The sequence below is a fragment of the Pinus tabuliformis genome, chromosome Q (genome assembly GCF_031772625.1).
Source record: "Pinus tabuliformis cultivar Carrire ecotype Pingquan chromosome Q, CPIR1, whole genome shotgun sequence".
Taxonomy (NCBI): domain Eukaryota; kingdom Viridiplantae; phylum Streptophyta; class Pinopsida; order Pinales; family Pinaceae; genus Pinus; species Pinus tabuliformis.
This window is the reverse complement of record NC_142296.1, coordinates 1,212,108,205-1,212,121,037: the sequence shown is the minus strand read 5'-3', so window position 1 is coordinate 1,212,121,037 and position 12,833 is coordinate 1,212,108,205. Positions and strand designations below refer to the sequence as shown.

At 40.5% G+C, this 12,833-nt stretch overlaps 1 protein-coding gene across 3 annotated transcripts in view; it reads left to right on the top strand.

Annotated features, from left to right (window-relative positions):
- LOC149224136 (alpha-glucan water dikinase, chloroplastic-like) overlaps window positions 1–12,833 on the top strand; it is a 483,030-nt gene that overhangs the window by 808 nt on the left and 469,389 nt on the right. For all 3 annotated transcript variants that reach the window (XM_089386018.1, XM_089386017.1, XM_089386016.1), the window contains exon 5: window positions 33–186. In XM_089386018.1, coding sequence (XP_089242144.1) covers window positions 33–186 — 154 coding nt within the window. The remainder of the gene's footprint in view (window positions 1–32; window positions 187–12,833) is intronic.

Genomic DNA, 12,833 nt, shown 5'->3' with positions numbered 1-12,833 from the left:
AGATATGAAAATAAAACTCTCTTTCTTGTCAGGTTTAAATTGAATGGTCAGAACATTCACATTGACATACCAAGAGATGATATAAACATTCCTGCAATCTCTGCACCCGAGGACCTTGTAAAAATCAAGGCTTATTTACGATGGGAAAGCCGAGGCAAGCAAAGATATACACCGGAACAAGAAAAGGTACCACAATAGTAGCTGTCTAAGAATACATATGTTGTGTATCCTTAAATAAATTTGCTTCTACCTTATACAGTCTGTCTCATATGTTATTTTGTTCACTTCTGTCGGTGTTATATAATAGATTCTAATGAGGATTTACACTACAGAGCATTCCTTTCCATAAAAGCAATGTTAAGCTTCCTTTTTTGTAACTTCAGTTTCTACTACAAATCTTGTAGACTTGAAGTAGCAGCAAATGAATCAATGGAACCGTGATTATTGGCTACCCTGGATACAAAATAATTTTTCCTATGTCGGCTTTATTATTTGGGAAACATATTACAATTTTTCTTTTGTGTTTTAGTTGGCAACTTGTACCCCCTATAACATAGCCTCTCAATAGGCACATATCAAGGTGGTATCATGTTCTTGTTGTGAGGTTATCACTTGGCACCACTAGGTGTCATTATGAAACTATCTAGTGGCCATTGTCAGGTGTAATTGCAACAATGTCCATTAGCTAAGTAAATGATAGTATGCACCCAAGCATAAAATCACCGGTGATGCATTTAACAAATTCTCAACTTATGATTTGGTTTGTACAAGGAATGAAAGGAAATGCAACAAAGGAAATGGAATACATGCAGATGAATACATTGGATATTATAATAATATGGTGGAAACCCAACTTTTATTAATAAATGAAATAACATAATATTATAGAACACAAACTGGCTAGAATGGTGGTAGCTATCTTTGAATGGAGAGAGATGGTGACTATGTGCATTCACAAAAGCTATTACAAGAGGTCAACTGAATGACCTTTTAACATAAAGAAAAGAACCCTCTAGGTCCAAAAACCTAACCCTAGAAGATGAAACACCAAAACGTTTGCGGGCCTCGATGGCGTTAGTTGGTATGTTAACCTATCGTGGTCATAACTTTTACATATGATCTCTGTTTAGGGCGTTCGGTAGCCCATTGGAAAGGTCTAGCCGAGAATTACACATTCTGGCTGGGGCCGAGGTTAGATCCTACTACTATTGCCTGGGTCTCGGTCACATCAGAAAAATATTGTTTAGCGCCTCAAAACAACCCCAAAATTTTGGTATCCAAAAATCAGAAAAATGTCGTTTAGGGCCTCAAAATGGCCGCAAAAGTTTGTGACCCAAAAATCATAAACAAACTATCAAGAAGATAGAGAACCATTGAGACAGTGGAAGAGGTGGGTGGCCATCGATATCCACCTAGGTCAATCCTCCCCCCTTAGGAAGCAATGGTCTCCATTTCGTCGAGTTCCCTCATCAGATGGGGAAACTTCTATTGAATTTGGTTCTTGGTGAGCCATTTGCCTTGGTGAAGAAGCTGCTCTGCGTTGACAACCCGATCAAGTTTTATGTGTTGCTAGCTGGTATATTTTGTCTTGGTCTCCATGATCCGATCCATTGTAGCTTGTTCAATGTAGTCAAGGTTGAGTTTTTTGGGGGCCAAATGCTCGGCTACCTCCAAGGTGTCCAATAGAGGTGGAAAATATGGTTGAAGTAGCTCCACATTTAACACTTGGTGCAAGCCAAGGAAAGGGGAAATGCTTAATTCAAAAGAATTTTTTCCCATAGCCTTTTTGATTGTGTAAGGCCCATATCAGAGTGGTCTAAGCTTCCTATGGGGGCCTGTGAGGCTCTATTTCTGTCAATGTAGCCATCGCTTATCACACACCTGAAACTTACGTGTAACTTTGTGCTGGTTATGTCACTGCTTGTACTTGGCATTGGTTTTTTGCAACATATCATGGACTTGCTACTGGAGTTGTTGGATCTATGCAACAAATTTGACTGCCCTATCTGCCTTGACCTGAGGATGGGAGGAATTTGTTGGTGAAGATGTAATGGTAATAGTTACATCAATTGGGGCTAATGGTTGGAACCCAAAGCACACTTGAAAAAGACTGTGGCCAATAGAGCTTTGGAGGGCTCTATTATAACTATGTTGAACATATGGAAGGCTTTTGTCCCATGTACGTGGATGCTTAGAGTTATACATGTGCGTGTAATCATCTTGTTGACCAATTATGTTTGTCTATTTGATTAGGGATGAAAGGAAGTTGATTTGGTTAACATGGTATCTGTGAGATACCATAGACTAGACCAAAAGGTGTTAAGGAACTTGTTGTACCTATCTAAAATAATGGTCTAAGGTAGCCCAAAGTGAACCCAAACACAGTCAAATATTTTCGCAGCGGATTTAGTTGTGATACTCTTCTTGCATGGTGCCAAAATGGTCATATTAGAGAATCGAATGACAACCACAAACACACAATCATTACCATGCTTGGTGGATGGCAAACCAGACATGTAATCCATGGAGACTGACTCCCCGGGCTTGTTTGGGGTAGGTAGAGGAGTATACAACCGCTACGCCGTGATGGTTGGTTTAGACTTATTGTTGAAGCTTTGGCCAGTAGAAATACTTTTGAAGTATTGTTGTTGTCTTCTCCTGACCAAAGTGCCCTACCACCTGACTATAATGTGCTTTCCATATCAACTTGGAATGCTTGCTTGAAGGAATACAAAGGTGGCCCAAGTAGCATAAGGGAACATCTTGGAGGTGGAAGTCTAAAACTTGCTTACCTACCATCAACATCTAGTATGTGGCAGCAGAGTCAGAGTCATTGTTGTATAATTGTGGCCCCCCAGAGGTCTTTTTCCCATAAGAGTTATGAATTGTGGTCAGTGCCACAATTGGGGGTTGACTGAGGCAGTTTATGACACGATTGGTGTTGCCCTTCTTGTATTTGATGTTCAAATGGAACTGTTGTAGGTGTGTTGACCATTTTTATGGTGGTTGTTCTACAATTTTCCTTGTGTCTCCATAAATTGTAGAGGCTTGTGATCAGTGTGGATGATCATCTCCTTCCTTAGAATATAATTCTTCCATTATAGGCAAGCCTACACAATGGAGTACATCTTGTCATAGGTGGAGTATCTCCGGACAATATCAAAGAGTGTTTCACTGTGATAGGCCTCCAGATGTCCTTGCTGAGTGAGGATTGCACCAATGGCATAGTTAGAAGCATTTGTCTCAATCTCAAATGGCTATTGTAGGTCTGGTAGGGTGAGGATTGGTGCATAGCAAAGGTGGTGTTTCATATCCTCGAATGCATTTTGCTGTGACTCAAACTAGTAAAACTTTGCTTTTTTTCCACCTTTGGTCACTTGACTTAAGGGCCAAGCATGAACCTTAGGTAGAAGTTAGCAATGCCTAAGAACCTACAGATATCTGTTAGAGTTGTCAGGGCTGGCCAATCTCGAATGATTTAGATCTTGGTTGGGCCCACATGCACCCCATCTTCATTGCTAATGTTTCCCAAGTATTGAATTCTCTGCATGCCAAATGAAAACCTAGGGTTTCCCCCCTTACTCTGTTCAAGGTTTTGATATTTCCATAGGAAAAATCCTTAAAAATCCATCTCCCAAATAGACAGAAGGCATTGGCATCCATCTTGGTGATAAAAAAAACTATAAAAAATTGTCCTTTCCCCCCTTCCTAGAATTTTGGCCTTGCAAGGCAAGTGGTTAGGGTTAGTGTTTCAATGAAAATTCAATTAGGGCTTGGATGTTGAGCTAATTCGAAGTCATTTCACCTTAAAGCATCAAAATCTAGCAAATTGCATGGTTGAAAATACTTCCCTAGGGCTGATGTCATCAACCCTAGGCAATTCTAGGGTTTGTAAAACCCTAATTCTACATTAAGGCTTCAACTTGGGTCATTTGAAGGTTTTTTGTTCTTTTTGTTGACATACCTTTCAAACAAACCTTTTCCCCTCTCTTCTATGCCTAGATGTGCCATGGTTGAGCCATATCTTGAAAACCCTAGGTGTCACATACCCAATTCCCCTAATGACTTACAAAGGTTACGAGGTACCCAAAATTTTCTTTTTTCTTTACTAGCTTGACAATAAGCTCTAATACCATTGTATCAAACCAACCCCATAGTCCTTCATTAGGTCTGTTTGGCATCATATTTTTCTCCCTTTGTCACATACCCCTACTAAATTTATCCTAACCACACTTGCAAAAACTTGATTTTCATCTCTCATATATTTTGTCAAACACTTTACATGTAAACCTTTCTTCAAATACTTTGTATACAACCAAGTAGTTTTTTTGTTGTAGATACTTTGTCAAACATTTTGTATGAAATCAAATAAGAAACATTGCTTTGATTCCACTTGTAACATACTAACTGAAATATACCACTCAATCATGCAACTTTTGATTTCTTTCTTTGAGATATTTTATCAAATAGTTTGTATGCAAATTGTAATAAAATACCTTTATCAAAACAACATTTTTTTTGGGTATTTCATCAAACAATTTTTTTGCATGAATTATTAAACCATTTAGGCATTTCTTCAAACACTTTACATGCAAAATAATATAGCAACTTCCTAAGGGTATATCTTCTAATTATAGCAGTCTAAATTCTAAAATTGAACCTGATGATCAATGGGAGTTCCCCTCACTATGGTCCAAGTTTAAGCCTTTGGAACCTCCTAGATGAAAAGTTCTAGCATAAATGCCAACATGACCTATTTGATGTATGATTTTAGGAGCATACATGAAACTCAACTTTGTTTGATCATAACTCCCAAAATATCGCAACCCAATATCTGAAAGTTGGACTTAGATGATCAATGTGATTTTACCCTCACTATGACCCAAATTTCAGCTTCTGGAACCTCCCAGAAGAAAAGTTATAATAGAAATGCCAACATGATTTGTTTGATCCATGCTTTTAGGAACATCCAAGAAACTCAACTTCTTGTAATAATATCTCCTAAAATATCGTAACTCAAGATTTGAAAGTTAGACTAGATGATCAGTGGGATATAACCTCATTATGTTCCAAGTTTCAATTTTTGGAACCTCTTAGAAGAAAAGCTATTGCAAAAATGCCAACATGACCTATTTAAATATGCATTTAGGAAGCCCAAATTCCTTTGATCATATTTCCAAAAATATTGAGACCCAAGCTTTGAAAAGTGAATAGGAGTATCAACAAGATTTCCCCTTATTATTGCCCAAGTTTCAGCTTCTGGAACCTCCTAGAAGAAAATTGATAGTAGATATTCCAACATGGCTTGTTTACAGAATAATTTAGGAAGGCTATCTTTCTCAACCAATGTTTTTACAAAATTTAATACATATAAAAATCTACAACCAAATAATAGCTACAACCATGATAAATTTGCTAAAGGATAAATGCGTGTGCATATAAAGTTGTTGAAAAGAGCAATTAAATAATCATCCATAAGAGATACTTATCTTGAGTCAAATATTTTTCAATCTAGAACTGAAAAAGGGTGAGCCACTCTCCACCCAACCATAGGCTCAACTATGTTGCAGTCTTTCTCATAGCTGGCTACCTTAGAGCCAAATCTTGATTCCTTGACAAAAAACTAAACTCAGGGATATAGCACGCAATTTTTAGACCAAATTTAACACAAAAAGTGAAGGCCACTCTTCTCCAAACATAGGAAAGAGTCTCAGTGTTCAACCTTTCCATTCCTTGACCAGGCCCATAGACATTCACATAGAAAGAAAGAAAGAAATTATTTTGACGTCCACGAGGCTAAAAATAGCCTATGATAGTGTAGGTATGCAAAACACAAGGGAGTCTTTCCTTGATCTCTGTAGTTCCTTGGCCCTCCCTTTCTTTAGTGCTCTCTATGCCACCCACAAACAACATCTGCTAGTCCTCAGAGACATTTAGTCCATGGAAAAATCACTTCAACACATTCAATTCTTGTTACACAAGTTGTCACCAATTCTCATGCCAATTCGAATTTTTGAGTGAGAGAGGGAAAAAATGAGTATATGAGAAGAATAATAGAGTAATGCTTAGAAAAAAAAGGCAAAAAGAAAAATCTCCTCAATGGATTTTCTCTTTCATTTTTATAAACACACCTTGACCCTTCATCTTCCCAACCATCACATTAAGGGAATTATTAACTCAAGGTATGTATTTTTTTCTCAAGTCAAATTTTCCCCCTCCCCAAGGCATCATATTTTTTTGGTTGTCCCCTTTCTTTAGCTCTATTTTTTTTATTAATAAAGATAAACATTATATCATATAATAGAGTTTGACATCATAGCATCAATGCTATCACCGCAACATTATATGTTCTTAATTACATTACGAAAATTGGGGTACTCCAAGGGGTGTCACACTAGGCTACAAGCTTTACCTCATAGGCCTCTCCATATTGTGCGCTATTCATTATTGCAAAGAATTGAGCCTTGTACCTAATATGAGTACCTTGATTGAGCCTATCAAAGTGTCACCTTGATCCTTTTAACGTATAATACCATATAGGTGACCTATACTAGGAAGCCTCCCATGTGATTAATTCCACTAGAGAGCAATGTTGATTTTCTAGGTACAATATAGGTTAGCACAATATTCTGAAATTTTGATAATAACTTTTGATTTAGATATTCCTTTAAATTACTCCAATATATCATTCAACAATTATACTTTAGAAATTCAACCATAAAAAACAATAGAGCAATAGAGATCACAATGTACAAAAAGAAGACAAGATTTACCCTAGGAAAACCCACCAAGGGGAAAAAACCAACAACCTTTTTCAATAGAGAAATTATTCTAGTTCAATGAGAGACAGACCTAGACTTATGTTCAAACCTGGTCTTCTCCTCCGAGTCAAGTCACCCAATCTGATCCAAAAACTCATTTTGTCCGTCTGATCTAGAATTTCGGCCCTCCTACAATTACCAGTTGCCTCAGAAATTTTGGCCCTGCAAGAGTTGCCCAATTACCCAGAAAATTTTGCCCCCTTGCAATATAATGCTTAGAAAAATGTGAACCACAAAGAGAGTAGCCAATCCACGCGTGCGAGTTGCAAGAGAGAGAAGAGAGAGAATTTTTCCTTCTATTCATCCTATTCATCCTTATGATTTGCTTGCTTGCCCAGAAATTGTCTTGTGTGAGAGAATGTGAATGCCCCAATGGAGTAGGTTGAGCTGCCTTTATATAGTAGTTGGTCTTGATCAAATGGGTGTGTCTCTTGGCCAGGGCCGACTTGACTTGGAGGGAAGTTGACTTGTCACTTTTGGAGCCAAAAATTATATTTCAAAAATTCAAATTTTCATCTTTAAAAAGTCATAATGGGACTTTGACTCAAAATAGATTTTCCTTTGACTCTAGCATTTATAAATATCAATATGCTTTACAATGATAAATACAATTTCATAAAGTGACCAAATATACATTGTGAAGACTGACCATAGTTACAAATTCAACAAGTAGGAGGTGGAACTAGATTTCCTTTTTGAAGGTCAAAAATTAGAAATTAAGGTAAGTATAATAAGAATGCTCTCAAATTTGAAAATGTTAGGTGTCTCTTGGTATCCCAAAGATTAGCCTCCAATGGTGGACGAAATCTTGCACAAGAAAATGAGTTAGTCTTCTTTGTCTGTGGCCTTTCCAAGTGAGAGATCCTCTTCAAATGCCCACAGCATAGCTAAATGGCAACCCTCCTCAAATGCCCACGGCCTCCTAAAAGATGAACTTTGAAGGCTTGAGAGGTCCTACAAGAAAATAGTTAGAGTTTTCCTTAAGTATCTTTTTATCAACACTCCAATTATGGGCCGCAAAACAAAGACACAATTAGTGTAGAGAGAGCATGTAAAACAAATAAATATCATACAAATAATGTACAAGAAACCAGATCAAGTGATGGTGAGAGTGAACCCTATCGCTTGTTTTAGTTTAGGAAATACTCTCAAGTAGCTAATATAAAATCAATGAAACACTATTTAAAACTATTTAAAATAGAAACACTATTTGAAAATATTTAAAATATGAAATATTTGCTTGTATACAAGCTATGTCCAAACAAATCCCTGTAAGAACACTTCTTCATAAGATGAACTATGAAAATCCAAATAACAAATGAGAGTTTTTTTGAAGATGCTTCAAGGGTGGGTTGGTCTTCCAAAGACTTCCTCACGCTTGATCCAACAAAAATAATTCTTCTACCATACTCCACACATTAGTCCGTATAGATTTAGAGAAACAAACAATGCATTGAAACTTTTAGAAATTTATTTGAAAATAAACTAGAACTTTCAACATCTAAAGCCTACTCACAAATCAAATGTTAATGCAAGATAGCTTTGCACTAGAAAGTCTATAAAAGTATATGGAAAATGAAATAACTCAAAGCATAAATAGAAGAGATTATACCAATATCTCACAATGCACCATGCTTCAAAGAAAAAACACCCATGAATGGACCCCTAAAGTCTTTCTATTGCAATTCTTGAAAATTGTACAAAGTAACAACGCTTCCGTAAACACAATAGCTAGTAAACAATTGATACATAGTGAGATCCCATGGCTCTATTATATAGAAGTTTGGGAGCCAATCAAAGGCAAATGGTGACAATCCCAAAGAAAATGGGTGACAATCCCAATGATCCTTCATGCAAATTCGAATTTCCCAAGTGGCATCAAGAATCCTTGAAGCAAAATCGAATTCCATGATGAAATGACAAGTGTAGATGGGTGGGAGCCCATGTGGGGACAAATTTCCACAAAATTCTCCACCAAATATGTAATATCCCGTTTCAGAGATATTCCCCAAACCCTAGCAAAACTCCAACCAGATATGTATAAATGATGTAATAACCGAGAATAAAAATGATAGTGGTGCAACATATAATAATGTAAACATGAAATATAAGCAGATACTCAAGAAATGCTAAGCCATTTTATTATACTGAGTAATAGAATGAGTACAGGAGGTGATCAGAAAGATGGCACCTCGACTTGCACAAGGCAAGTGAAGAAATACACTCAGAATAGCAAAGGAATGGCTTTTCTCTGAACTGCGTCCAAGCTGCTGAAGAACTGTCGTGCTGTTGTTGTTACTGGAAAACAAATGAGGATTTGGGGCTGTTCTCCTCCTCAGAAAAAGCTGAAACTCTGGAATCGGACTCTACTCAAGAAACCCAGAAAACCCAGAAAGCTTTTTTGAAATGGCTGACCCCCGAAAATCGCCCCCTTGAGGATCCACGCAGTCCCTCAAGGCTCCGCACTACTACTGAAATAAACCCACTAAAACTTTGCTTGAAACTCAGCCAAAATCCTCCAATGTGCAAGGGTTGATCCCCTGCTCAATCCCCCAGCACAAATCCCTCTGCAAACCTCAATCCAGAACTCCTGCCAGAAAGAACTGTGTCATCCCTCTAAAGACTGCGTAGTCATCCCAGATGCTCAATCCTCCTGCCGAAATGCTGATGAAACTACTGCAAAAATATTGATGGAAATACCTTGCCTGAGCAGGCATTCGTAGTCCCCCAGGGCTAAGTGTGAGATCTCCGAACGGAGACACTCAATGCACTAAACAGTGCTACAGACTAGCTAAATAGCTAGTGTGCTCTAAGTCGAAGTGACTAGCTCAAATGCATATAATCCAATGCCAAAATGAGGAGGCTCCTCTCTCCTTTATAGCATTTTCCTCTCTCAATCCCAAGGCCCACCTCCTCCAACGCAATTCCTCTCTTGCCACGTGTTTCTCTCCTTCTGCGCAGTCCCTCCAAGTGTTTGCGTGGGCTCCATCTCTGCGTCCCCCTATGGCCCCCCTTGGCTCACCTTTAAGTCACAACATTGTGCTACTAGGGAGTGACTTTATTCTAAAAGTGAGTTATGTCACCCTTTACTCACCTTTTTATTCATAACTAACTATAGAAGGAAAAATTGAGCAAAATCGAATATTCCAATTAACCATGGCTAATTAGGGATATTACAGTCTCCCCTGGCAAAGTGTTGCTTGTCCTAAAGCAACTGAAGTGATGGATGCTGCAAAATTTTCTCGCTCTCCCAAGTGGCATCCTCATCCGGTAAATTCTTCCACCTCACCAAGAATTCCCGGACTGGCCTGCTCCGCAACTGCCTCTCCCTGGTATCAATAATAGCCTCTAGCTGCAACACCAAATGCCCCTTATCATCTATGGGTGGTAGCTCATCTGTCACTGTCACCTGCTGCCCCAATGCCTTCTTCAGGCATGATACATGAAAAAAAATATGAATCTTGCTGCCTTGGGGCAGCTCCAAGTCATATGCAACTTGTCCAATCCTGCGTATCACCCTGTATGGTCCATAAAAGTGGGGCTTGAGCTTCTTAGCCCCCTTCTGCTTCAGTGACGACTGTCGGTATGGCTGTAACCGCAGGTAGACCAAGTCCCCTACCTCAAATTGTCTCTCCACCCGACCCTTGTCAGCATATAGTTTTTGCTGGTTCTGCACTGTAGCCATATTGTCCTTGAGAGCTCAGAGAATATCCTGACTCTCTTGGATCCAAATCTTGGCTCTCGGAGTCTTGCTATCACCAAACATCACGTCAGCAAAAGACAAAGGATGATATCCATACAAAGCATAGAATGGTGACATAGCAATGGACATGTGATGTGTGTAGTGTTGTAGCAGTACTCCCCCAGATGCAACCATCTCAGCCATGCTCGTTGCTGCCCACTGACATAGTTACGCAAGTAGCCCTCCAACCACTTGTTAACTATCTCTGTCTGCCTGTCCATCTGTGGGTGATAACTGGTACTCGGCGTCAACTCTGTCCCCACCAATCAGAAAAGCTCCTGCCAAAACCCGCCCATGAAATGGTTGTCCCTGTCATTGACGATGGTCTTAGGAAGACCATGTAGCCTGAAGACCTCTCTGAAGAACAACTCAGCCACCTGTGCTGCTGTGTAGTGTGCGGATATGGCAAAAAAATGTGCATACTTTGTCAGTCGATCAACGACGACAAAGATACAATCCTTGCCCTGTACCGTGGGCAACCCTATGATGAAGTCCATCGAAATACTCTCCCATTTCCCCTCTGGAATGGGAAGAGGCTGCAATAAACCTGCAGGATGGCTCATCTCCCCCTTGTTCCTCTGGCAAACATCGCACTCCCGGATATGCTGGAGTACGTCCTCCTTGAGGCCCTTCCATGAGAACCTCTCTCAAATGGCCCTGTAGGTTTTGGTAAACCCCTGATGGCCGGCCAGAGGTGAATCATGTGAAGCCTGGAGCATCTTCTTCTTGAGCTGAGATCCCTTAGTCAAGAAGATCCTGTCCCTGTAGTAGATGATCTCATCGACCACCCTGTACCTGTCATCCGCCACCTGCCCATCTAGAACCTCACACGCAAACATGTCCTTGTAGTACTCTAGTAAAAGTCGAGCCCTCTAGTCTGTGTCCAAGCTCATAAGAGACAACGTGGCTGGTCTATGTGAAAGGGCATCTGCTACCACGTTGTTCTTACCCTTGACATAATGTCAAAGTCATATGCTTGGATATTACTGATCCACTTCTGCTGCCTCTCCTGTAGCTGCTTCTTCTCCAAAAAGAACCTGAGGCTGTTGTGATCAGTCCTCACCCTGAACCTGTTACCCACTAAATACTGCCGGAACTTGGCCAATGCATGCATGATGGCCAACATCTCCTTGTCGTATATAGGATACAACCTCTCGCGCGGAAGGAGCTTTCGGCTCTCATAGGCTATAGGGTGACCTTCCTGCATCAATACTACGCCTATCCCCTCTCCTGACGCATCACACTCCAAAACAAATGGCTGCGTGAAATCTGGCAATGCAAGCACTGGGCAGCTGTTCATAACCTCCTTGAGCCTGTCAAAGGCTCGCTGCGCTGTATCCGACCAGCTGAATGCCCCCTTCCTCGTCAGATCTGTTAGGGGTGCAGCAAGCTGTGAGAAACTCTTGACAAACTTCCTGTAGTAAGTGCAAATGCCAATGAATCCCCGAAGTTCTGTCACGTTCCTCGGCTCCAGCCATTCTCTGATGGCCCTGATCTTCTCCTCATGGACTCTCACTTCGTCCACCCCTATGATGTGTCCCAAGTACAACATCTCCGTCAACCCAAACTCACACTTGGAGAGCTTGGCATAGAACTGCTGCTCCTGCAAGATACGCAACACTGTTTCAATGTGCTGGAGATGCTCCTCCCAAGTCCTGCTGTAAACTTCCTCAAGTGACTACGGAAGATGGGATTCATGCAGGACTGAAATGTAGCGGGGGCGTTGGTTAGCCCAAAGGGCATCACCAAGAACTCAAAGTGCCCATAGTGACACCTGAAGGCGGTCTTGGGAATGTCTTGCTCCCTTACGCGAATCTGATGGTATCCAGTTCTCAAATCAATCTTTGAGAAGAATCGTGCTCTTCTCAACTCATCCATCAACTCATCGATCCTGGGTATGGGGTACCTATTCTTCAGTGTCTTCTTGTTCAGGGCCCTGTAGTCAATGCACATCCTCAATGTGCCGTCCTTTTTTTCACCAATACCACAGAAGAAGCAAAAGGACTTGTGCTCGGCCGAATGTGACCAAGAGCTAGCAACTCCTGAATGGCCCGCTCAATCTCATCCCGATAGGCCTTGGGATGCCTATAGGGGGTAGTAATCACTGCCTATATGCCCTGCTCAAGCTCAATGGTGTGCTCAAACCCCCGGTCTGGTGGCTGTCCCAGCGGAATCTCCCCAAACACTATGGCATACCGGTCAAGGATGGATTGTATCTCTGGATGTACCGTCTGCCCTGTAGTCCCTGCCTCTGATGCACGCAGCTCCAC